Here is a 27,821-nt window from a genome sequence, read left to right as displayed (position 1 = left end):
AATACAGAAGGTCAGATTAGATTATCACTATGGTCCCTTCTGGTTTTAGAATCTACTAATCTATTGGACTCTATGAAGGATGGATTGAAGCAATCTTACCTAAGAGTGTCTATTCGCCAATTAGGTACATGATCATGCATTCTCTTGGAGAAGGAGAGGACCATTATTCAATGGAGATATGGATAAAAAGAAGGTCCTATGGGGCACACAACTAGACACTGATCAAAACGATGCAACCCGCATCTGTGAACTTGGGCTGTTGAATCCCATGCCTCTGCTTTCGGTGCTCTGCTCCAAACTTGGCTACACTGCTCCTGGCTCTGGTAGCACTGAAGGCTCCCCTTTAAGGGGTGCTCATCAAACCAAAGAGTCTTAAGTTTCTCAGCTCTCTTATTCTCCTCTAGCATGCTTCAGTCTCTGAAAGAAAAATCTTTTGAACATATCTTCTGTATTCTTTGAACAGGTTCCCTTCCAAATGACTATCTCAGAAGCCTCTCCTGAATCTGACTCCTCTCAGAGTCTGACTAGAGTGCTAGAGCAGGTGCTCGGATGCAATTCTAAATGTGGCTAACTCCTCCTTCTCATTTAAATCTATTTAGGTGTTGATAATGGAACAACCTTCCCTATGTGAGATAGTCATAGGATTAGTCTTTTTAAAGGAATGTGTACAAAGGGGATTTTTCCATCCCTTTTCTTGCGAAGCAATGTGGTTGCTGAGTACACAGATCAATGAGCAAGGTTTTCATAGGTTGTGCATGTGTCAAACAAAATGTATCCATTTTATTCTGTCCCTAATCTGATATAGTGTCTGCATATACCTAGAATACTCCCTTAAAGGGAATTTCCACACTTGGCCTTGTTCTGCATTATCATCTTTGTTGCTTCCCTTCCATGATTAAATTAATTCCTTTAAGAGAGAACTCTGGGATTATTGGATCACAAACAAGAGGTTACAAAAATTGTACAAGGCACTATTTTGTAGGATGCTGCTTAAAACTTGACAGTATTTTCTTCCTCTCTCTCTCTCTCCTTTGCTTTGTGTATCAAGAAGATTTGTCTGGTTGCAGTTATGGATTGTGGACTGCATCTCCAGAACTCACCTAATTCATGCAATGATCTAAGTAGTTAGTTGCTAGGCAAAGCCCTCATCACAATGTATAAAGGAAGTAGACAACCTCAGCAGCAGCCTGCTGAACATCCTTGAGAAGGTTTCTGTTGTCCGTCCTTGCTTCTCTCTGGTTCTCCTCTACTCCTTTTCTTATCAGCTTCAGACTACAAACCTCAACAGGAAGGAAGCTTGATGTGATCAGCATGGTATCAGTGGATACCATAGACAGTTATCACTGACAGCAGGGCCTTGACCTGTGGCCAGCAACAATCTGGGGTCATCCCTCATTATAAGTGAACAGGCCTATTCTAAACCCTCTGCGTGAAAAGTATTGATGATTTTGTCTTCATAATCCCTTTGGTGTAATTTTTATGTTGTCTGTATTTTGGGCTTACTGAGGGGAATCACACAGGGGATCTGTTGTGGAAGTGGGGGTTGGACCTGAATTTGCTGGATCTCCCAGTACTCCAATGCTCTGACATAAAGTCCACCCATCAAAGTGTTTCTGTCACTACTGTGTCACTACTGTCTAAAATGGGGTAGATTGGAGAATGTTTTTATCCAGGCAGGTCTGTAATATCTTAGGATGAATGGGTCCTATCATTCTTGTAGCAGGGATGCTGACCCAGTTGCACCTTTTCTCTCAATGAAGCTTCCATTTTCCCTTTTTTCCTCAGTAAATTTGTACTTCTGGGGGCTTGATTTAATTAATCTGGACCTGGGAACCATTGTTTCAGTTTCTTCAAGAAAAGACTGGCATAGTTCAACGTTTCAGATCTCCGATTATCCAGGGGACATCAACCTTTTCTGGCTTTTGTTCCTGTCACCGGGCTGTCGTCACTGGCCTGGTTGCTGGGGTCCTCCCTTGGGCTCTGGCCCCGGGGGAGGCCACAGTGCCTTCCAAACGAAGGGGAAACTGTTCGCTTTCGACGAGCAAGCAGTCTATTGCTCTGGCCCTCGGGCAGGGCGAGCGAGTAAGCCAGCACTGGGTTCGCTGTCTGGAATGGTAGGGAGAAGGAGGTTCTCCCCGGGGTGGCTAGAGAAGGGGAAGGGAGGGGGAACGCAGGCCCACCCATCTCCACTGCATCCCAGCCCAGGGCCCTAGCAGTGGCAAAAGCGGTTGCCACTGTGCCGGCAGGGCTCCCGCCGCAATACGCCAACCAGGCCTCAGATTCAGCCACAGGCTTTGGCTGCCCCTGGGCTACTTCCTCCCCGCTGGCCCCAGTACCTGTCTCCTTGGTATCACGGGGGTACTCGGTCCAGGGTAGGCCCATCAGTCTCTCCTCATCCACGGGCGGCAGTGCGAGGAGCTCCTCCTCAAGGGGCAACTCCGCTAGGTCGTTTGGTGCGGGGAAGGGCTCGGCTTCCGGCAGCTCCTCCAGGTCCCGTCCGGCCTCTGGGGGTATCCTCCACCCAGGTTGCTCCGGGGTCTCCGCCCCGTCCGATGGCTCGGTCCAGTCCCGGGTCCGGGTACCTCGGGCCAGTTGCTCTGGCTGGGTTGCCTGGTCCAGCTCCATGAGGGCTCTATCCAGTCTCCAGGCCCGGAAGGGGCCAGGGTTGGTCGGTGGCTCTGTTCCAGTCTAGGCCTCTGCCAGCGGGGCAGTACGTCTGTCTCCAGCGGCGATCTCTCCCAGACTGAGCTCTGGGGCCAGCCTTCTATACCGCCCCTTCCTGTGGGGGCTCCGCCCCACTGCCACTGATTGGGCTGGCCAGGTGGTCCTATTGTGGCCCGGTTCCTTTGTTGCCGGGCAGACTTAGCTGCTGGGCCTGGTTTGGTCCATTCACGCTGTTGGGGTCCTCCCTCGGGTGATCCATATGGGTGACTGGAATGATCCATAGTCCAAAGAGACCTATGTCTCCTTGTTGCCATCCATCTATTCCATTTCTAATACCTTACCTTTCTAAACCTTTTTATGAGGGCAAAGCAATTAAGTTCTGTTTAGGAAGGACAAAATTCTAAAATCTGTTGCCTTCTTTGTGTCTCCTGTTGACCGTTTACTTGTTTGAACCAGTAAAAAAACAACTGTTTGTTATAGAATCATATAGTAATAATGGAATTACATTTTTAAGTCTCAAAGCACATTCTATTTCCACTTCTTAAAACATTAACAATTAGAAAATCTTATGAGAAAAATCTACTGTTTTATTCTGGGCTTTTTCATCCTTTCCTGCAAACTGGAAATCCCGTGTGTTGACCACCTCTATAGTAGACCACCTAAATTCTACAATGAATTCCTCACAGTCAGAACCAAACTAATTTCTGGTTAAGATGACCAGATAGCAAATGTGAAAAATTGGGACACTGATTTTTTGGAGGTTTGGGGAGGGGGGGTATAGTTGCATATATAACATAAATCCCCTAATATTGGGATGGTCCCAATAATATTAGGACATCTGGTCACTCTATTTCTGGTTCTCACAGTTCTGATATAACAGTAGAGATGAGAGGTATAGAAGGAATGAGAATGGAGATGGATGAATGACCATAACATGACCATAGCATTTCTATACTCAGTGGAGCTCAAAACTTCCCACAGGTTATAGGCCCCAGCTAATGAGGTAATTCACAGGTGGGATATTTCTCCAGAAACATCAATAACAGTTTTGATGGAGAGAAGGTTTTTGTGTCACATTAATTCCTTTTACTAAGGAAAATCTTTGCAAAAATGTATCTTATCAGATTATATATTGAGTTCTCTAAGGAAGCAAGTCTCACATTCATGGATCCATAGATTCCAAAGCTACAAGAAACCAATATTATCACCTAGTCTGACCTTCTGCATCACACAGGACATATATCTTTCCCAAAATAATTTGTACAGTATATCTTTTAGAAAAACATCTAATCTTGATTTAAAAATTGTCAGTGAAAGAGAATCCACCGCAGCTTTGGTAAATTGTTCCATTATTTAATTACTCTCACCATTAAAAATGTACACCCTTTTTCCAGTCTACATTTGTCTAGCTTCAACTTCTAGCCATTGGATCATGTTGTGTCTTTCTCTGCTAGATTGCAGAAACCAATATTAAATATTTGTTCCCATCTAGATATTTATAGACTGTAATCAAGTCACACCTTAACCTTTTCTATTTATCTTAGTAAAGATAAATAGATTGACCTTCTTGAGTCTATCACTATAAAGCATGTTTTCTAATCCTGTAAACATCCTCCTGGCTCTTCTCTGAATCCTCTTCAATATATCAACATCCCTCTTGAATTGTGGACACCACAACTGGACACAATATTCCATCAGTGGTTGCACCAGTAACAAATACAGAGAGAGGTAAAATAACCTCTCTATTCCGACTTGAGATTTCCATATTTATGCATCCAAGGATTGCATTAGCTCTTTTTTCCACTTTGTTGCACTGGGAGCTTATGCAAATTTTTTTCTTAGTCACTGCTTCCCAGAATAGGATCCCCCATCATGTAAGTATGGCCTAGATGTATATATTTACAATTAGACATATTAAAACACACATTGTTTAGTTGTGCCCAGTTTACGAACTGATCCTGATTGTTTGTATCAGGGTATGTCGACATAGTGCACAGCATCGAGCCTGCCAGTCCAGGTCAACAGACTCGGGATCATAGGGCTCGTGCTACCACTCTAAGAATAGCAGTGTAGACAATGCTTTGAAGTTGCATCTTGGGCTGAAGCTTGGGATCTGAAGCCTCCACCCTCTTTTCTAGGTTTTAAAGCCCGAGCTCTAGCCCAAGCTGCTGCATTCACACAACTATTCTTAGCACAGTAGTGCAGGCCTGACTCTTTTGACCCGGATTGGGAAGTTTGCTGTCACAGGCTGTGTAAATGTACAATCAGTACCTATCCTCTTCATAAATAAAGCAGAGGCTTTATTGCCAGTTCTGAAGTGAGAGGAATTATTTTTGTTAATCTTTTGCCAGTGCTCAAATAGCTAACATGTTTATTTAATTCTGCCATCTAAAATTGATTATTGGATTTAGTTTGTTATATCCTTATATTGTGGGCTTAAGAGGACCAATTACTAAGATGGGTGAACTTCAGTGCCTCATGTTAAATGAACATAAACTTAGTGGAATGAGGATAATAAATAGGACATAGTAATAACAGGGTATAAAATATATTAGAAGGACAGAATAGGTCATACTGGTGTGGGAGTGGCACTCTGTGTAAAAGAAAGCACAGAGTAGAATGAAATAAAAATCTTAAATGAACCAAACTGTGCCATAGAATATCTATGGATAGTATTTCCATGCTTGAATAATAAGAATATAGCAGTAGGGATATACTCCTGACCAAGATGGTGATAATGACTCTGAAATTATTAGGAAAATTAAGGAGCCTACAAAAATAAAAAATTCAATAATAATGGGGGATTTCAGCTATCTCCATATTGACTGGATACATGTCATCTCAGGATGGGATGAAAGAGAGTTTCTTCACACCTTAAATGACTGCTTCTTGGAGACGTTAGTCCAGGAATCCACAAGAGGATAGGCAATTCTTGATTTAGTCTTAAGTGGAGCACAGGGTTTGGCCCAAGAGGTGAATATAGCTGAACCGCTTGGTAATAGTGACCATAACATAAAATTTAACATCCCTGCAGCAGGGGACACCAAAGCAGCCCACCACGGTAGCATTTAATTTCAGAAAGGGAAACTACACAAAAAAGAGGAAGTTATTTAAACAGAAATTAAAAGGTACCAAAAGTGAAACCAAAAGTGAAATCCCTGCAAGTTAAATCACTCCATGTGCAGTGGCAGTCAAAAAAGTTAACAGAATGTTGGGAATACTTAGGAAAGGAATAGATAATAAGACAGAAAATATTGTATTGCCTCTTTATAAATCCATGATATGCCCACATCTTGAATATTTTGTGCAGATCTGATCACCCCATCTCAAAAAAAGATATGCTGGAATTGGAAAAGGTACAGAAAAGGGTAGTAACTAAAATGATTGGAGGGTATGTCTACACTGCAGAGTGAAGTAGACTTACTTAAAGTCGACTTTCACCCACCAATTTTTAGAAGTCGCTGGAGCGTGTACACACCACGCTGTTTGTGCCGGTCTCGTGCGTCCACACTCACCATGCTTGTGTCCACATTCAAAGCAGTGCACTGTGGGTTGCTATCCCACAGTGCAACTAGCTGCAATGGCTGTTGGGACGAGTTTCATTGTCCCATGATGCAACACTCCTTTCTCCTCCCTTTTTCCCCCAAACAAACAGGAAACCGATTTTCGCGCCGTTTGTTTACGCTGTGCGCTTGCCATTGCTGCAGAGACATGGAGCCTGCTCAACTCTGCACTATTATTGCGAGCGTCACAAATACATTACGGCTTATCATTGAGTATTTTTGAAGTAGAGCAAGAAGCTGAAGCATAGGCAACTGGGATGCCACCGAGGCTGCCCTGCTCCAAGCCATCGAGCAGAACAATTCCCAATTGCTGCAGGCTGTAACGCATCATCTGCAGTCCATGGGGCGCCAGTTCTGGTCCCAGGAAACAAGCACAGACTGGTGGGACTGCATCGTTATGCAGCTGTGGGATGATGACCAGTGTCTGCAAAACTTCCATATGTGAAAGGCCATTTTTCCTTCAACTTTGCTCAGAGCTGGCCCTGTCCCAGAAGCGTGTGAATACTTGCTTGAGACAAGCTGTGACGGTGAGAAGAGAGTCACCATCGCTCTGTGGAAGCTGGCAACCCTCGACTGTTACCGGTCGTTTGGGAATCAATTCGGAATCGGTAAATCTACAGTGGGCGCTGCCCGTGATTCAAGTGTGCAGGGCCATCAGTAGACTTCTGCTATGAAGGCTAGTGACTTTTGGAAATGTGCAGGACATAGTGGATGGGTTTGCTGCCATGGGGTTCCCAAACTGCGGGGGGGGCCATTGATGGGACGCACATTCTTTCTTTAGCGCTTGCCCACCTAACAACCGAGTACATAAACTGCAAGGGGTACTTTTCCATGGTCCTGCAGGGCCTTGTGGATCACAGGGGTTGTTTCACTGACATCTGCGTGAGGTGGTCTGGGAAGGTGCATGACACGCGTGTATTCCGGAATTCAGAGCTGTTTTCTAACATGCAAGTGGGCACTTGCTTCCCTGACCAAAAAATTCACATCGGGGGTGTGGAAATGCCAATAGTGATCCTGGGGGATCCTGCTTACCCCTTGCTCTCTTGGCTAATGAAGCCGTACACCGGGCACCTTGACAGTGACAAGGAGTGTTTTAATAACAGATTAAGCACTTGCAGAATGGTTGTTGAATGTGCATTTGGGCGTTTAAAGGACAGATGGAGGAGTCTCCTCACTAGACTGGACATGAGTGAAAAGAACCTCCCATCAGTGATATCTGTGTGCTGTGTTCTTCATAATGTGTGTGAAGCAAAGGGGGAGAGGTTCCCCCAGGGTTGGGCTGTGGAGGCAGAAACACTGGTCGCCAATTCTGAGCAGCTGGATGCCAGCAATACGCTGAGAGCTAACTGCGGAATGCTGTGCATTAGGGAAGCTTTGAAAACCAGGTTCTGCAATAAGATGCAGAACTGATTTCTGTTCCTGTTATTTGCCTTTGCTCAACATTCCCCCCACCATCGATATCAGTACCCTCCAAATCCCTCCCAAACAAGATATAATTTAATAAAGAAACGTGTTGAAATGATGCAAACTTTTATTTATGAACATTCAAGTCATGGGGGGAGAAGGAGGAAGTGTTCATTCACAGTCTCAAGGGACTAGTGTGGTTGCTTGCAGGCCAGCTGTCAGCGGGACTGCCGCTGCTTTCTGCCCACCTCCACCGATGTGGAGTGCATCACATACTGCAGCCTGGCCATTCTCCTCCGAGACCTCTTGGGTGTGGGGAAGGGCAGCAAAGCCATAGGCGAAGGAGCATTATGGAGGGGCTGCAGTGGGACTCTGTCTGGCCTCCACTCCTCCTGAAGCTCCACCAGCCGCTGGAGCATGTCTGCCTGGTCGCGCATGATTCGCAGCATCTCCTGCGTGGTACTGCGATCATGCTCCTGCATTTCTCTGCAACTCTCCCTGTCCATGTCCATATTCTGGGACAAGGTTAGCTGCCACGCTCTGAGCTCTATCTCTGCGACCACGGAGGTGTTCATGAGCTCGCCAAACGTATCGTCTCTTGATTTCTTTTTTTTTTCCCTCTTTCTAATCTGTGATAGTCTTTCCACAGCATTTCTAGAGGATTGGGCCAAGGCTGAGGTGTCTACAGAACGCAAAGAAATTCACAAGGTTGTCATCGTTAGCAGACCGAAGAAAATGATACAACTGCAACAATGCAGAAAATACTCCCCTTGCAGTGCACAAGGCAAACCCAGACCCTAATTCCATTCCTAACATCCCAGAAGGGTCGGCTCGCTGTGCCGTTACAGAGGTGGTAAATCAGGGTCACCTCACTGTGCTACAGAGATTAATTACGATTAATGATCTTTAAAAAAAAATTATTTAAAATGCCCTGTATTAGAGGGGTGCTTGGGGAACATAGTTTAATTTGGATAACCGTTTTGTCACAAGGCATCCACAGGGGATCTGCGGACAGTGCGGAGGGGTTTATAGTCTCTTCTGAAACCAAATGAAAATAATTAAAGTGACTTGGTAGGACACTACAATGGGGAATACAGAGGTACAGGGCATCTGCTGTATAGCTCGGGTATTTTAAACATGCGCCGTCTTCCCTAGGTGACCATGAGCGATGATATTCTCCTGAGGGTTACGCATAAGGAAAGGGAAGATTTGCTGCATGCAGCAGGGTACCAGCCTGGCCCTTCTGCTGCTATGCTGTATTCCGCAATGATGCCGCCTCCCTTGATTGCAGCGTGGTGCGGCAAAGTATCCTACCAGGGAGGAAGGAGCAAGGCTGCCCTCCCCTGAAACCTTTTGCGAAGGATAACAGATTACCTACATGAAAGTTTCCGTGAGTTATCAACTGATGATTCTCAGAGCATATCTCATCACATAAATAATCTGTCCCAGGGGTAACCCCCCCCAGTAAATTCCGCTAAATGCCTGAAATCCCCTTCCTGGTCTTCCCCCCATTTAAAAGGAAAGAACTGCTAAGAAGAAAAAAAGCTCACCAGATATGCCTTCCCCGGGATCACTAGTGCTGTCCTGTGTGCTGCTGGACTGCTCTGGGGTCAGGAATAGGTCCTGGCTGTCTGGGAGAACAGACACCCCGTTCTCCCGCACCCTGCTCTCCTGAGCCGCCGCCTCCTCCTCGTCCATGGAGTCCTCATCATTGTCCATGGACTGTGATCTAGTAAAGGTATCGATGCTGCAGGGTGGCACCGTGGTGGGGTCGCCACCGAGAATTGCATATAGCTCCTCATAGAAGTGGCATGTTTTTGGCAAGGAGCCAGAATGGCTATTAGCTTCCCTGGCTTTCTGATATTACTGCCGCAGCTCCTTGATCTTCACGCGGCACTGCTGCGCGTCCCTGTTGTGTCTCTTCTCCAGCCTGCCCTGAGATATCTTCCTGTAAATGTCCAGATTCCTTTTGCTGGCTCTGAGCTGAGCCATAACGGACTCCTCGCCCCTGTTATGCCAGGTAGAGTTCAATCACAGCTGCCTGCAGGTTCTGGATACCAGGTGAGGAATAAAAACACGCCCACACCAATTAGGTATACTTATCTTTAATCACGGCTTATGCTTCAATCAGCAGAGGGATACCCAAATGAGCTCTGTGAAGCGGGCTGCAGGGGATTTGTACCACGCAATTCTTGTGGATTCATGGCCGAGTCTCACTACACAGCTTGCATTTCAAGCTTTTATACAGCATTCTCTAGGGAACAGCAAGCATTGGCTAATTTACAGCACATGACCTTCTTTCCTCACTTTCTCCTCCTCTTGGCACCCAAACAAGCTGCACAACAGGTTGCGAAACCTGTTTACCAGGCTGAGCAGAGTTTCTAATCAAACCGGTTCTGACCAGATCCGTCAAGCCACTATCTCTCTCCAACGCATCACAGAATCTCTTCCGCAGCCTACAATCCACCCCTTGGCTAGGCGGGTATAGTCTGACCGTAGGTAATGTGCTGCGAATACAACACACTCCAATACACCTTCTTCAATCTACAACAAACATAAGCATTCAAAATATTAACCCCTATGATCGCCAGTAACATAAGTACAATTGAATGTAACATCAAATTTAAAAATTTACTGGCCCCCGGGGACCAATTGAAAAACATACCTGTGATGTATTGTTAACTGTTGAACATGGTATGCTGAGCGAACCACCCCTTGGCTGTCAATTGTCATCCTGACTATTGCTACCCCGGCCACAGCCTCGGCTTGGGCAAACAGGTGCTGAACTCGTCGCCCTTCTAATTGCAGTTCGTGGGCTCGGGGCAAAAATATATGATATTGCTGAAGCCATGGGTGTGGTAGGGTGACCTTTAGGTTCTGTACCTGGGTCTCATAAGCAGTGAGCATATAGCTTCACCCGGTATCAAGATCCATCAGGGAGGTAACCTCGTCCTTGCAATCTACCTCTGGCCCTATATAAATTGGCCCAGATGACCACCGCACTGTGCTGGCTGTAACCACGCAAGCCGAGAACGGGCTGCGTTGATAGACATCAGTGCCATTTATGACATATTGATGCCATGTACACTCCCCAGACACCAGGTGAAGGCACAGGGTTAAATCTCATCTGGATAGGGGGCACACCCAGCCTCGTTGCCACAGGGTGCAACGGGCCACATTTACCATGAAATCATGTGAATCCAGCATGCGGGAATCCACTTGGGGAAGCCAAAACCTTACTCCCCTCTGAATGGGAAGCATAAAAATTGGACACCAAATATCATCTCGCCACAGAATTGCCACACGCAGGCGGGCCTGGCACAGGTGGTGCTGGCACCAGAAGTGTTTAGGCTCCACCCACCACAAAGGGGACATTTGTAACTGTTCTTGCCAATGGTTGGCCCATTTCTGCTGCCACTGCAAATAAAAGGCCAAATATTGCTTGGTGGCAATTGTCTGCCACAGCATGCAGGTAGTGGCATTGATGGTGTCAGAAATGCTTACCAGGCTCTGGAATGTTTGCCAATGGCTTTTATTATTCCAGGCCCAAGCAGCTTGGAGGGACTCAACTGTGCGGGTATTAACGGCTCCCAATAAGGGCCCCCAGTGAGCAAGGATAATCAAACTATTCCCCATCGCAGTTCCAGGATTAATAAGCTTGTTCCACAGTGCTTCAATATCCCATTGATTGAGGGCCCCCACTGCTACACCCACCCTCCAGCTAGTACTACGCCCAGATACCGTTGGATGCGCAGTGGGGGAATGGGCCACATAAAGTGGGTATATTGCCAGTGCCCTGGGACATAACTTAAAACATTAACTCGGGACATAACAAAAGTTAATGTGACGTCCCGGAGTTGGGCTGCACGTATCATAGGCTGGCAAGCTGACAATTGCCACACCACAGTGCCTTTGGGTGAGGCACCGGATTGACCACTGTAGACGCTCCCTCGGGCAGCAATACGGCCCAGGGAAGGGGTATCGGCCTTAGTTAGTGGGTAATACCATAAATAGGCAAAGGTCCTTGGCTGACCCGAATTGCCAGGGCAGCCTAACAAGTTACGAGCATACACTACCAACATTTCATTCAGGAATAATATTCCAGTGGTACCCGCTGCTGGGCAACTTAGAAGCCATACTCGGGTTGCCTCCAGCTTGGCCCAAGTGGGTTCCCCCACCCCCAAGAGGGCTTCCCCTGGGCACCTAACAATGATTAAATCCATGGCTGGGGCAAGTGTCCAAGATATATTCCTATTCCCCACCACCCAAATATGCCCCTGTATCTGTCTGGTGGTCCAGTTACTGTTCATGGTGATGTTTGCCACCAACGCACCCCAGTCCCGGTGGCCCCCTTGAACTGTGGTCCAGTTGACACACAGGTTTCGTTGTGGTGTTCAGGTAGGAGGCTGTCCGGCTGCATTGGGTGTAGATAGAATGCGGACCCTGCTGGCAGGTTGACCACTGTTGCTACGCAAGAGTTTCTCCCCATATCACACTCACAATAATAATCTAGTAGCAGGGACATAAACAGGCTGGTTATCACTGCATAACAAAACTGCAAAGGTATCCCCGGGGCCCTCCGCTAGTAACTCCGCTTCCTTCGGGGCCTTCCCAGGGGTGTGGACCCATACCTTTCGCCCTGTACTCCCAGGTACTTCTGGTAGGGGGCCCTGGACATTCACTCACCAATACCTCAGTGGTCAGGGTGCGCTCACATATCAGCTGGGCTATTTGATCCCCCTGGTGAACGGTAACTATCCCGGGACCAAGGTTGTGTAAAAGTATCTTTACTTCCACCCCAGTAGTCAGGGTCAATTACCCCACCCAACACCACAATGCCCTGTAGTGCCAAACTTGAGTGGGGTGCTATGCACCCATAGCACCCATGGGGGAGTTCCATACCCAACCCTGTGAGGATTAGGTGTCTCGAGCCCAGTGTTAGTGAAGCCTCAGACAATGGGCTCCTCAGGTCCAACCCCACACTGCCCTCTGTGGCTTGAATGGGCAGGGTTGCCAAAGGGGACATACGCCACACCCGCAGTGCACGCACTTTGGGCACTGTGGGTGGGTTCACATGTCTCTGGTACGGTGTGGTGCCCTGCACAGGCCGATTATTCCGTATGACCACAGCTTGGTCCAGAACCTTTGTCCACCCCTTCAAGGAATGGATTGGAGTCAATTTCTTTATTTGCTCCTTCAATAGACTGTTGTATTGCTCAACCAGGCCCGCTGCCTGGGGGTGGTACGGTATGTGCTGCACCCACCAGATTCCCAAATTTTCGGCCCACTGTTGTATTGTCTGTCCCACAGAGTGGGAGCCTTGGTCACTTTGTACCTCCCATACATCTTAATCAACTGGCTCATTCCATCTATGGTGGTTTGCTGGGCGGCCCTTGCCGCTGGTTCCACCTGCAGAACTCCAGAGAAGGTGTCTGGTCAAGGCATATTGTTTATGATTTTCCACAGGTAGTGGACTGATGAAATCCACTTGCCACCCTTGGTCCAGATGGGTCCCTCGCTTTAGGGATCCAGTGGGGTGCTTCATCCAAGGTTGTGTTCGCACAGTTGTGCACACTGGACAGTTGTCGAGCACCGTTTGAATCACATCCCGACTTGTTGGGATGCCTCGCTGACGGGCCCACTGCGTGGTGGCCTCTATTTCTCGGTGACCTCCTTGTTCATGTGCCCATTGGGCCAGCACCTCCGCGACTGGCTCAAGCATCCTCACTGCTACCAGCTGATCAGCTTCTTGATTAGCTTGGTGGGCTGTCCGGCCCCCCTTTTGGTGTGCGTTGACATGTCCGATAAAGATCTGTTTCTTTTGTGCTGCTTGCCACAGTCCTTCCCAGACTCTCCCCCACCCCAGACTGGCTGTCCCTGAATTGGGTCAGGCCCTTATAGATGGCCCAGAAATCTGTATAGATATGCATGGGGCCTTCTTCTTCATCCAGTATAGCTAGTTCAACTGCTTTTAGCTCCGCATACTGGCTGTATCCTCTGGTCCCTTCCACATAGATGATGGCATCCTCTCCTCGTTGGTATGCAACAGCACGCCAGCAGTGCTCCCCCTTCTCGTAAGTGGCAGAGCCGTCAGTGAACCAGGCTTTAGCCTGCTTTGCCTCCGAGAGAAATTCGAGTAGGGGGGCCTCTCCGAAGGGAGCTTTCTCTAGCACAGGGCAGGGACTGCAGTTTGCCCAGTATCAGCTTCAAACTGGACACTTCCCATCAGGCGCTGCTGAGTGTCAGACGGCGCTTCCCCCCTAAGGTGGGCCCTTTCTTGCAGATAAAGTTTCCACTTGAATAGCATTTGGCTCTGTGCCACCCCTGTATGTGCTCCCAGGCCTCAGTCGTTCACCCCGCAATGGGTAGCTATGTACGCATGGCCACAGGGGCTGCCTTGGTCAGTCTCTCAGTTTCTAGGAGGGCCTGATATGCTGCAGCCATCTGCCGCTCTAACGGGGTGTAATGATCCACTGCGCCTCCCAACTTCTTGGACCAAAATCCTATAGGTACTCGGCGCCTGACTTGTCGCTGTCGGAGTTTCCAAGAGGCTACCCCGTCCTGAGCCAACACATCTAATTCAAACGGCCGACCCTCCACCAGGGGCCCTAATGCCTCATACTGGAGGAGTTCCTCCCTGGCTGCTTCAAAGGTAATCTGCTGCACAGGTCCCCACTCAAATGCAGCTTTCTTTTTCGTGACATGATAGATGGGCCGCAACAAAAGGCCTAGGTGTGGAATGAACGGGCGCCAGAAGTCCAATAGGCCTGTAAAGGCCTGGGCTTCTTGCTTTGATGTTGGAGCCTTCAGATCCTCCACTGTTTTCAGGACTTTCTCAGGGACCCCCGCCAGATCATGCCAAGAAACATTACTTCTCGGCCTGGGCCCTGTACCTTCTTGGGGTTGATCTCCCACCCCTCGTCTCTCAAGTGGTGCGCTGTTTGGTCCAGGGCCTGTTGGACCCTCTCTTGGTCATTTCTCATCAACAGGATATATTCCAATAGTCCACTGTCATTCTCCAGGACCCATCAGCTTGCACACGGGCCACACCAGGCTATTGTAAGGGCTGGTGGCAGGGTGTAAAATCCCTACCCGCAACAGCTCTGCAATAGTCTCCTCTATTTCCTTATGTCCCACCGGAAACTGGTACTGGGGGGTGTGCACTGGAGAAGTGGGGGAGGTATTACCAATGGGGTCTATTTGGCATACCCCCTCACGGCCCTGATGCCCACGGGCCACCCAAAGCTGAACCTCCCCCAGTCTGTATCTACTTCCCTTCCCAACAGGAGATCTATTTCTACAATATATTCTGGGATTGTGGATACCAGGACAACGGCCAAAAAGGGGGGCCCCCCATCTATGGCAAGCCGCAAACAGGCTGGCTTCACCTCTATCTGTTCACCCCCATATCTGTCCACTGCAACCTGCGCCCCTGGGAACCGGCTGGGGTTCCTGTGGACCAGCATCATTTCAGCCCCAATGTCCGCAAGGGCCATCACCCTCTGGTGGTTTCTCCCTTTTGTCCAATAAATAGTTAGCAGTAAATAATGGCGCCGGTCCCCTGTGGTGTAAGCTCGTACCACAATGCCGGGGGGGATGTGCCACCCCTTCATGCCAGCGGGCTTGAGTCAACCCAAGGTACAAGAATGGCTTAAGTTTGTCGGGGGCGGGTCCGACGGTGTAAGTTCCCCCTCCTCCGCCCCCCACCCTTTTTTTTTTTTTTTTTTTTGCTTCTATTCTTTCCAGCATTTTAACAGCACCTCATTAGGCTGCCCACTTTTCCTAAAATACAAAAAAAACCCAACATTTTTCTACCCCCTTTTGGGGGTGGCAAATCATTGCTTAAAACACCTCTTTCTTCTACAAATTTTCTTGCTAATTACAGGCAAAACAGGGGAATTAACTCTGTATTTTTCTGTGTCCGGCTGACTTTTTCCCAGCCATAACTTTGGTTTTTAAGAACTATTGCATTTTATGAAACCTGGAAGTACCCAAAGGGTTAATTACTATCCAAAATTCCTTCTGTTAACAAGCTCAAAAAACCAGAAGTGCAAGTGTGTGTGTGGGGGGGGGGGGATCAACCAATTAACCTTGTAAAATCATTTTAAATTCCAGGCTGACAGCAACACATTATTTAACCATTTAATCAGAGATTCACAATGGCTGTGGTTATCCAGGGTTTTCCCTTGCGGCATCCAGATCATCCCAGAGCACCTGCATCCCCCCTTCTCCATTTCACGGAGTCGGTCCTCTAGGGCACAGAGCGCGGTCAGTAGGAGCCACCCCAGCTTGCCCGCTGCCATCCACTCCGCCCACCCTCTTTTTTCCAGCCGGAGCTCATCCATGGCCTTTGCCAGCACAACTGGCCTAATGGCCCCCACACTCTCAAGCTCCGGCCATGCAGTCGGTGCAGCCCACCGACCGACCTGTTCAGCCACGGGGGACCACATACCAGAACTGGGGCACCCGGGGATGCGGCTGACTCACCCCCCCTTGTGCCTTTGTCCCAAACAAGGGCATTCTTCCTTTCCTGGTATCCTGTTCATGACGCCAATTCTTATGCCAGGCAGAGCTCAATCACAGCTGCCTGCAGGTTCTGGATACCAGGTGAGGAATAAAAACACACCCACACCAATTAGGTACACTGATCTTTAATAACGGGTTACGCTCCAATCAGCAGAGGGAGACGCTAATGAGCTCTGTGAAGCGGGCTGCAGGGGATTTGTACCATGCAATCCTAGTGGATTCATGGCTGAGTCTCATTGCGCAGCTTGCATTTCAAGCTTTTATACAGCATTCTCTAGGGAACAGCAAGCATTGGCTAATTTACAACACATGGCCTTCTTTCCTCACTTTCTCCTCCTTTTGACATCCAAACAAGCTGCACAGTGGGTTGCAAAACCTGTTTACCAAGCTGAGCAGTGCTCCTAATCAAACCAATTCTGACCAGACCCGTCAAGCCACTATCTCTCTCCAACGCATCACAGAATCTCTTACGTGGCCTACAGCCCCACAGACTGATGAGATCTAAGATCTCTGGTCGACTCCATGCTGGAGCACGTTTGGGGCTTGCAGTAGCCATGAGGAATACAGTGACAAAGCTCTCTCCATGCTGGCTGCACAGGAAGTGAAAATAATTTTCCCGGGGCATGAGGGGAGGGGCCATTTCTGGGTAGCGTGACAATGTAACAGCAGAGTGCGAATGTCCAGAGCGGTCACAATGGGGCATTGTGGGATATCTCCCGGAGACCAAAAATGTCGAATTACGTTCTGTCCACACTGACGCAAAATCGACCCAATACATTTGAATTAGGCGTATGCCACTTGCAGAGGTGGTTTTATTACATCGACTTTTGCCGTGGTTTAAGTCGATGGAACTGCTGTGCCATTGTAGACACAGACTTTCAGAGATCGACGTAAGTGATGTTACATTGACCTCCGTCACCAGTGTAGACCAGGTGTAGAGGTATGGAAAAGCTTTCATATGGGAAGTGATTAATAAGACTGGGACTTTTCAGCTTGGAAAAGAGACAACTAAGGGGGGATATGATAGAGGTCTATAAAATCCTGACTGGTATAGAAAAAGTAAATAAGGAAGTATTTACTCCTCATAACACAAAAACTAGGGGTCACCAAATGAAATTAATAGGCAGCAGGTTTAAAACGAACAAAAGGAAATACTTCTTCACACAATGCACATTCAACCTGTGGAACTCTTTGCCAGAGGATATTATGAAGGCCAAGACTATAATGGGGTTCTAAAAAGAACTAGATAAGTTCATGGAGGATAGGTCCATCAATGGCTATTAGCCAGGATAGGCAAGGATTGCTGTTTGGAGAGACTGGGAATAGCCAGTGTGATGGATCACTTGATGATTACCTATTCTATTCATTCCTTCTGAAACACCTGGCATTGGCCACTGTCAGAAGACAGTATACTGGGCTAAATGGACCATTTGTCTGCCCATTGGACAATATGGCTGTTCTTATGTTCTTATGTAATTTTATGAGTCAAATTGTGATTTACTGACATTTGTTTACATTGTACAGTCCTTCACAGAGGATGTGTTTTTAGGATGTGTCAGCTAAACAAGTCATTTTGTTATAAAGATCCTCTTTTATATTTCATTAGAAAATGTACTCTGTTAATGCAATCTCTTTTCCTATACCTCTAAGAGCTGAAAAAGAGTGGGGTGATGGAATCAGGGGTCTATCCTTGAATGCTGCTCGCTATGCTTTACTGCGGGTCGAACATGGTCCTCCTCACACAAAAAACTGGAGGTAAGAATCCAAGAAGCCCCAGTACTTTAAATACAAATACTTTTAGAAGTAGGAATATTGCTGATGGTGAAATGCTGTATAAATTTCAGCAATCTTAAAATTAGAGTAGGATTCATAGAGTGAAATTATGTTTGCAAAACAATTAAACTAATAGCTAAATTTCAGGTCAGTTGCTGTACTTCTCCAAAAAAATTTCAAAAAACAGACTTGAAAGAGAAACTGCTGAGTTAGAAATTATCTGCAAACTTGACACATTCAAACTGGGTTTAAACAGGGATTTGGAATGGCTATCTCATTACAAGAAGTAATTTGCTCTGATCACCCATTCTCACCTCCTACTCAATGGTTGTAATTAGGCCTCAAGTACCCGGCTTTTATCCACCTACCCCGTTGTTATCTATGCCCTTGGATATGTATATGTTGCCTACTATATATGTTGCCTATTTGCTGTGTCATTTCTACCAACTGCATCTGAGGAAGTGAGCTGAAGCTCACGAAAACTTATGCCTGCTGAAATTAAATTTATTAGTCTTTAAAGTGCTACAGAAGTCTCGTTGTTTTTGCTGTATACAGACTAACACGGCTACCCCTCTGGAAATAATGTTTTATGGATTCATTCAGACTAAATAGACCCTTTCAAAGAGAAGGTAGCATGATCCAGAGCTGGAAATTAGGTTTTATTCCTAGTCCTACCATTAAACAACTATGTTGCCTTGAACTAGGCACAACTGTGACTCCATTTCCCCATCTGTAAAAGGGGGATAACAAATTCAAACTTGAAAGAAGGTGCATTTTTTAACCTTTGGAATAATTTACCAAATTATATGGTGGATTTTCCATTACTTGAAATCTTTAAAACCAGATTGAATGTCTTCCTAAAAGGTATGCTATAGCTTGACCAGAAGTTACTGTGTTTGATGCAGGAATTACTGGGTGAAATCCTATGGCCTGTGATATGCAGGAAGTGAGAATACAGAATAATAATGGCCCCTTTTGACTTTAAAATCTATGTATAGCCAAAAATTACAAATAGACCCATGTAGCTATGAGATAAAAATTCTCTAAAAATAGGAATTAAGTTCTAATTTGTTTTATGATGGCTGAGCCATAATTCTGCAGGCAGGATATTTGTCATGATACTGTATGTCTTGGAAAGTGTTGTCAAATTTATTTTGTTGCGTTAAAATATAGGAGGAGGTATGCATCCATGTAGGTGCATTTTTGTCATTGGGAAAAGAAGCAATTTTGTTTATTTTCCAAATAGATTTATTCAAATGTGATCATAAAACGTATTAAGTAAAAAATGAGGATGTTTATTCAAACTTTCTTGTACTGGAGCTTTTCAAGATATTTATTGCTAATATGCTACCGTAGCTGGTGTTATTTCAGATTTCATAGAATCATAGAGTTAGAAGGGACCTCAGGAGGTCATCTAGTCCAAACCCCTGCTCAAAGTAGGACTAACCTCAGCTAAATAATCCCAGCGAGGGTTTTGTCAAACCTCATCTTAAAAACCTCTAAAGATGGAGATTCCACCACCTCCCTAGGTAACCCATTCCAGTGCTTCACCACCCTCCCAGTGAAAAACTTTTTCCTAATGTCCAACCTAGACCGCCCCCCCTGCAACTTGAGACCGTTGCTCCTTGTTCTGTCATCTGCCACCACTGAAAACAGCCTAGCTCCATCCTCCCTGGAACCCTCTTTCAGGTAGTTAAAGGCTGCTATCAAATCCCGCTCATTCTTCTCTTCTGCAGACTAAACAAGCCTAGTTCCCTCAGCCTCTCCACATAAGTCTTGTGCTCCAGCCCCCTAATCATTTTTGTTGTCCTCTGCTGGACTCTTTCCAACTTCTCCACATCCATTTTGTAGCGGGGGGGCCAAAACTGGACACAATACTCCAAATGCGGCCTCAGCAATGCCGAATAGAGGGGAATGATCACTTCCCGCGATCTGCTGGCAGTGCTCCTACAAATGCAGCCCAATATGCTATTAGCCTTCTTGGCAACTAAGGCACACTGCTGACTCATATCCAGCTTCTTACCCATTGTTACCCCCAGGTCCTTTTCTGCAGAACTGCTGTCTAGCTCGTCGGTCCCCAGTCTGTAGCTGTTCATGGGATTCTTCCGTCCTAAGTGGAGGACTCTGCACTTCTCCTTGTTGAGCCTCCTCAGATTTCTTTTGGCCCAATCCTCCAGTTTGTTTAGGTCCTTCTGTATCCTATCCCTACCTTCCAGGGTATCTACCACTCCCGCTAGCTTAGTGTCATCTGCAAACTTGCTGAGGGTGCAATCTATCCCATCTTCCAGATCATTAATGAAGATGTTGAACAAAACCGGCCCTGGGGCACTCCACTTGTGAGCGGCTGCCAGCTAGACATGGAGCCATTGATCACTACTCGTTGAGCCCTATGCTCTCGCCAGTTCTCTATCCATTTTATAGTCCATTCATCCAACCCATACTACTTTAACTTTCTGATAAGAATACTGTGAGAGACCGTATCAAAAGCTTTAAGATTTAATAATGATGCTTGGCTAGATAGCTTTAGATTTAATATTGTGTAAGTGCAGTCTGAAAAGCAGATTTGACTCTGAAACAAGAAGATTGTTAATTATTCAGCAATCTGCCACAACAGAAGGTCAGCAAAGGGTGCTATATATCTCTATAGATAATGTAGAGTATCAGTTATTTGACAAAGTATGATGACCTAAAGTTTGTCTTGACATCCTTGCTTGATGGTTTATCTTGTTTGCAATTGAACCAGTAGGTCATCTGGTTATTAACGATTCTGTTGTTTTAATTTTCTACTGCAGACCTCAAGTCTTGGTTTTATTGAATTTGGACTCAGAACAGGTGGTTAAACACCCTAGATTGCTTTCTTTCACCTCTCAGTTGAAGGCTGGTAAAGGATTGACTATTGTGGGCTCTGTACTCCAAGGAATCTACTTGGATAAACATATAGAAGCTCAAAAAGCTGAAGAGGTATGTAAAAGACAACTTGCAAATACTTACAGATTCTGTTTAGATTCACGTTTGAATGAAATGGTGGCAAGATTTTTTGAAGAATTAGCATTTTGCATCCCTATGGGCTGCTGTAGGAAAGCATTTAAGGGAAGTTAAATTTTGATTCAAAAGAATTGTTAATGCTTTTATATGCTAATAATGACCTCCAAATCTAATTATGTAGGTATTTTATAAAATTTAGAAGGATATTTTTATACCTAGATATTATTCTGCTCAGCTTTCATAGCTATAATTCCAAAGTTGGGTCAGAAGGGCTCAGCAGTCTCCCATATGCAGTAGTAAAATGCATTCATATAGTGGTTCATATTTAGTGGTTGACTCTAAAAAGTGAATATATTTACATTGGTCACCTTTGAAAACTGGATGTTATTGCAATATACTGCTTTAGTATAAGGAATGCCTAGAGAATTCTGGGTTAATATTTAATTAAAAAAGCAATTTAAAAGATTTTGAGGATCTTTTTGTGAGCTTGTCTACATTGTGCATTGGTGTGTAAATTCTAGTGGACATCAACATGTTGTTCACTAACTGACTGTGTGGACCCTACTGTTACACACCAAAAGTTCCTTAGTGAACATTGATGTCGTCCCGTTTCATACAGTTCTACATCAGTGAACAGTAGGGAATTTCTAGTGTGCACCAGCAGGGTCCATGCAGACAGTCAGTGAGAGACATGCTGGTGCATGCTAGAATGTACACCCAGATGGTGCACACTAACTTACTATGTAGACAAGCCCCTGATACTGACCTTATCACAATGATTACTGTCCTATTCCTATAACAAAATACTGTGGTGAGGTAATATTACACTGATTAGTGTCAACCACTATAGGAGAGTTGTAGGTCAGAGTACCTTTTATTATCCCATTCAAACATTACCCTAGAAAAAATATGTATGTATCGTATTTGGCCGTGGAACAATCCTAATATTTTACTTGGTTCAAACATACAGTGAAAATCAAACTCTTTATAAAACTGTTTTTAAAATGCTATTTTACAGAATGAAGAAATCTAACTAATATACAAATGAAGTTTCCTAAAAATCCTCCATCCATTGATTATTTTCTAAAAACCTGTACATAAATAAATAGCAACCATTTTATTCTTTGATTTCCTGTTGTTCATTTTAAAATCATTTCTAACTCCAAATCTTCAGCAGTTTACTATATTTGGTTGTTTATTATATTTGGAGCTATTGTAATTTTAACAATTTAAACTCTCTTGAATTTAAATTAATTTAGAGAAATTAAGGTATTAGTCAGGAGTGATAAGAGCTGAGAAAGAATACATTTATTTTTATAGGCCAACATGCAAACTCACTCATACTTTGGATAAGTAAGTTCCATTCTATTGTGTTTTCTCATATTAGGTGTTACAAATATTATTTTCCCAGAAGTTTGCTATTTCAGAAGTTAATGCTAAATAATGCTAAACTATTAAATGTTACAACCAAAACATATATTAAAAGAAAAGTAAGGTTGAGAACTCATAAGTTAGAAAACACAGATATTCTGTGCCATCTGTATTCAGGCCCTTATGTGTATTTGCATTATGAAATTTTTCCCATCGTCATACTGGAAGTATGTGGCAGATCCAGAAAAAGGACCTGGCTTTTCTGAATCCTAGTTACTGCCTTAAATGCAAAAAAACTTCCTTTATCTTCTTGATAACCTCAGTCTCCGTTGCTGTCCTTCCTATGTGCATTGGAATAATATCATTCCAAATTGTGTAAAGCATCTTCATATTTTACTTCCAATCATGGATAACATGTAGAACAAATAGTAACTGATCATGTACATCAAGACTAAATCATACTGCATTTACACAACAAGGCTGAATTAAGGTTGAATAGGCATCCTTAATTCTGGCATTTCCTAACTTGTCAGTGCTTGACTTTGCAACCTTAAAGTACTTTTAAGACAATTTTTGTATGTAATTTCCTAGGATTTTTCAATAAGAAAACTGGAAAAAAGACAGTTTCATCATGTGAAACCTTGATGACCCTCACATGTATCATCAGAATCTTGACCCCAGAACTTTTATCCCCACAGAAGCAAATTTTACCACTTGAGATAAAAGAGAAACCAGTAACAGTAATAGATTGTTATATTCTGTGAGTACCAGCTGTGGATGAATCTTGGGTCTACCATATTAGAGACAGGGTTCCGTTACCTGCTCTACCTTGAGAGACCTTATGCACGTTCTAATGTACTCTAACTATAAAATGCAGGGAATTTCATTGGAGATACGCAAGTATTAGGGCATGATTAGCATAGAATTATTAATACCAGTTAAATGAAAAAGCTGAAATTAGTGGTGTCCTGCCCAGTCTACCATCCTCTGTTCTGGAGTGTGATTGCTTCTGTGGCAGCAGCAGAATCCATACCTGTAGCTCTGTGCCTACAATCTGTGGAGTTCTGAGAGCATTAGTTAATGCAAATGGAATGTTTGGAAGTTTTAGCAGGAAAACTCTAACAACTCTACTGATGTTCAAATAGCAATTTACTAAGTTTATAACTGCCAAATATGGATAGATTTTCCTGGAGCTAATAAAAGACACCATTCTAATCTCAGCCCAAATCCCAAATTTCTGCTCCAAAATATGGAGACATTAGTGTTCTTCCAGAAAACAGTTGTGAGAAAATAATTTAACATAACAAAACCACCTATTCTTTCTTAACCTAATTTTTTGAAATGGATGAACCATTTTTGCTGATTTTTTTTTCAAAAAGAAAATTTAGCCTAATGCAGAGAGTAAGCATGTAAATCTTTGGCCTGAAGGTTAGATTTGACAAAGTTGTAATCCATTGATAATGGGTGCCTGTAACGGCAAGTAGTAAGCATCGTTAACTACAGGCCTCACTATCTGCTCTGCTGATTATAGGCAGAGGTGGTAGGGCCAACTTTAATTAACGTTGCCTGACACTTCCCATTATAAGACACTGTTTTCAGTTACTTTTAACTTTGCCAGACTATAACTCCTTTAACTGTTAAGTCAGAAATTTTCCTTGCCCGGTATCTTTGTCTTTTGGGCAGAATGGAATTCAGGAGTCCCACAACCACTTAGGTCCCAGCAACAACCTTCCAGGGCACCCAGATTTATTCTGAATACCTGCAACATGATCCACATCTCAGACCTGGTCTACACTGCCGACGAAATTCAGCGATGGCTGTTAAACAGGAGATCAATTCAGATCAATACACAGCCCAGAGCTGAGCACCCCATGACCATGCCAGTGAAGACCAAACGTCAATATATTCAATACAGAGCTATGTTTATTGAAAAGCAGATAACACAGACAAATAGAAAGAACTATACAAAGCCTCTCCTTAGTAAGCCTCAGTTTCCCAAGCATAAACCCTCAGTAACTATGCTGGCCCCACACAGTATCCTGATTGGTAAGCAAAGTATGATAGCTAACACTCCTAGGGTGATGACTGTCTCTCCCACCTTCAGGTTCCCTCAGGTCCTTTGTCTATTTTCTGAGTCACTCGTAGTGGGGTTTTGGCTACCCTGAGGCCCTCTGGTCTTAATCCTTCTTCAACTGACAGTATCATTGGCCCTCTTGGATATATGAGATACAGATAGAAAAGCTAGATACCATGTGATCTTCCCAAATACTTATACCCTCTTCCCAAAGAAGTCACATGTCCCCAAAATATGCTTTGCCAGCTAATTATGTAGCGTATCGCAATTAATTCATAATTTGGGAGGGGGCTGCAGGGATTGGCTGATATTTGCTTATCATGGACTACTCCCCTCCAGGCACCTGATGTCACATCATTCTATAAGGTCAGTTTACACAGGTCAGCTCGCCCCAGATTTGCCATTGAACACCTTCACATGTACAAACCAGGCGAACTGGCCATTGGCTGACCGTGAGCATTGGTCATCCACATCAGCATAGCTACTTACACAGGATCTGGACAAACATTTGTGACACATATTGATGCCAGGTGCAAGTTTGGCCTTTTCAGTGATTTTCCACAGCCTAGTGCTATGAGGTCCTGCTCCCCGAATCCTCTAGCATTCAGCCTCACCAAATTTGTCCATTGTGATACTATATAGTGATTCAGCACCGTCCCAACAGTCGACGGGAGTTACACAAGCTATGCAAAATAGCTTGCTTAACTCCTGTCAACTTAGTAACTTCGTTTAGCGCACTGTCTCCAGTGCAGTGTGCCGACAGGAAATGTGTACCCGTCAATGCAGTGCCATGCTTTTTGGGGAGGTGGTTTTATTAAATCGACCTCTGGATCGAATGAGCGAGTCTTCACTTCTGCTCAATCGATCCGAATAAATCGATCTGATGGCGGCAAATTTGTTGCCATCAGTGTAGACATAGCCTCATACTCATGTCCTGTCCTTCCAGTAGGAGGCCAGAGCAGCACTAACAGGAAATCCTTCCCCAAAGAAAGATTCATTCTCCATCAGGTAACGAGAAGCTAGGAAATATAGGGATAGCTCAGATATCAGCAGTCCTGAGAATCAGTGCCCCTGTACATCTCTCTTTGCAGAAAATTTTTGAATATCATGGTACACTAGAGCCCCTGGAAGATGCCTGGGGGAACTCAGGGGATGCTTTACTGGCTGTAGCTCTGCTTGCAGATGCTCACCAAGTCTGGCCAAATCAGATCCCTCAGCAGCTCTCACAGGCAGAAAGGAGGGGTAAAAACCTAACTACTCTTATAAGTCCTTTCCCGAGGGTGGAGAGGAGAAAGCAAAATATGCCACATGCTTCCCCTCTCCCACTGACTAAGCCCAGCTCAGTCTCCACATGGACCCTCTCCTTGCAGGCTGAGGCACTGCAAAAGAAAGCTTCCATTTATCTTAAGCTTCCTTATCCTAGTCTTCCATGCTTTGTCCCCAGCATCTCATTCTAATAAGTACAGTCCAAACTTTAGAGAGTTTTGTGACTATGTCTTCCAGACTTTGAGAGGAAGCAGGGAAAGAAACTAAAGGATCAATTCGCACACCTCCCAAGTACTAAATATGGATTATCACTTGGAGGACTCAGCTTGGCCAAACATTATTCAACAAGTGAGGCTCCAGTTAACCAGGAAAATGACCCTTTGGACAACAGAGATGTGTAGGAGGAGGAGATATAGGATGAAGAATGGGGAGTGGCTATAGAGGATAAACAGATCAGTCCAGACCTCAAGAATAGGGTGAACTCTGCATGTTTATGAAGGACCTATCAATTTAAACTGAGAATAGCAATATTCTGTAGCCATAGGTAGAGTCTTTGTAAATGCCATGAAACCCTATACTACTGTCCTTTTACAGGGGTGTAAAGGTTCTGTCCATCCATCCCCATGTCAATGAAGAGATTGGCAATCGATCTGAGTGCTAGATAGGAACCTGGACCATAGCATGACATTAGTGGTTCTTTATCATCCCGGAGCACCAAATACAGAGATGGTCACTGAGGACCTGAATATGGAAGCTGCCATATCAAGGATAGCACTGAGAACAATTCTTGTGAAAGGAGGCACAGCTCTCAGAGATTCCCCCAGTAGGAAAAAAAAATGAGGCATCCCTGAAAATGTCCTTCAAGGCTTTGACCTTGTGACTTATAAGCTTCAGTTCTTCATGTGTTTGCCCATCTGAATCCCACTTATGGTGCATATGCACCTTGTGCAAGTGTGTTTAGAACTTTAGACCAGCAGTACTAATTGGGGCTGAACATGAGATCTACATCCAGAGTACCCAAAATTTTTAGTTCTCTGCTTCCCTCATAGATATATTAAAACTGGTGTCTCCCTACAGCCAAATACCATTGTTGTTTCTAGGACTTCTGTGGGTTTTTTTTTGGTTTTTTAGTTTTTTTTACTGATTCAGGACACTGTATTCAAGAGGGACTGTGTCACTGGTTTTCAACTACATACACTTTGCTTAATTATATAATCCAATCAAATCTGGGTTTTTAAAACTTTAATATGAAAATATGGATTTTTTGGCATGGTGAGACCACAGCCTTAGATTTTAGTGGGAAGAATGGGTCTGTTTCAGACTGCATAGTTGCATAATTTTTGGTTGAATCCCTAATCGCACCACATGCAAGTCATTTTCCAAATTCAAACAGATTCAGTGTTTAGTTTTCACAGAAACCATTACTGAAAACCCAAACTCACAGAGAAAACTGGAAATGAATGAAAGCAGCATGTTCATAGCTTCATCACTGAGTTCTTCCTGCTCTTCTTTAACATAAATCTAGAATTCCTGGTTTGTTAGATTTTAAAATTTGGTATTCAGTATGTGATCATTTGACAATTCTAAGAGATTTTCTTGAGCTTAACATTGAAATATAGTCAACTGTTATCAAAAACAAGTGTTGCAGCCAATCAATGTGAATATTCATCAAAGTGGGAATACAATCCAGACAAATGAGTTAATATTCGATCTTTGATAACATTTTTATCATTTTCATTCTGTTCTTTTAAAAATTCTGATAATGCTGGAAACATCTTGGTTAATTCTCTTTTTCAGTGTCCATCTCCAAAGATAAGACTACTTCATTAATTCCCCTGATTTTCTCTTTCATCTCTAGTATATGTCTATTCTGACCTTGAAGTGTTAGATTTAGTGCATTCATTTTGTCAAATATGTACACCATGTAAATTAATGTAGTCAAGTCCATGCTGCATGTGTAATCTGCAAGATCTGTTTTCCCAAAAAGGAACATTTTCTGTTTTTGTCACACAATTCAGAGACATGTTTTAACACTTTCCACATCACTTCACTGTGAAACAGATGCTGAAGGTGAGCAGACCCCACTGCTTTACACAGCATAGACTCATAGACTTTTAGGTTAGAAGGAACCATTCTGACCATCTAGTTTGACATCCTGCATAAAGCAGGCCACAGAACCTCACCCCACCCATTCC

At 44.6% G+C, this 27,821-nt stretch overlaps 1 protein-coding gene across 3 annotated transcripts in view; it reads left to right on the top strand.

Annotated features, from left to right (window-relative positions):
• LOC137140967 (solute carrier family 12 member 7) overlaps positions 1–27,821 on the top strand; it is a 246,385-nt gene that overhangs the window by 157,256 nt on the left and 61,308 nt on the right. For all 3 annotated transcript variants that reach the window (XM_067529728.1, XM_067529736.1, XM_067529746.1), the window contains 2 exons: positions 17,808–17,912; positions 20,723–20,891. In XM_067529728.1, coding sequence (XP_067385829.1) covers positions 17,808–17,912; positions 20,723–20,891 — 274 coding nt within the window. The remainder of the gene's footprint in view (positions 1–17,807; positions 17,913–20,722; positions 20,892–27,821) is intronic.

This window comes from Emydura macquarii, unplaced genomic scaffold (assembly GCF_026122565.2).
Source record: "Emydura macquarii macquarii isolate MOO-44397 ecotype Brisbane River unplaced genomic scaffold, CSIRO-AGI_Emac_v2 contig_320, whole genome shotgun sequence".
In the NCBI taxonomy this organism is placed as follows: Eukaryota; Metazoa; Chordata; order Testudines; family Chelidae; genus Emydura; species Emydura macquarii.
The sequence above is the reverse complement of the archived record's forward strand: the minus strand, read 5'-3'. Positions and strand labels throughout refer to the sequence as shown.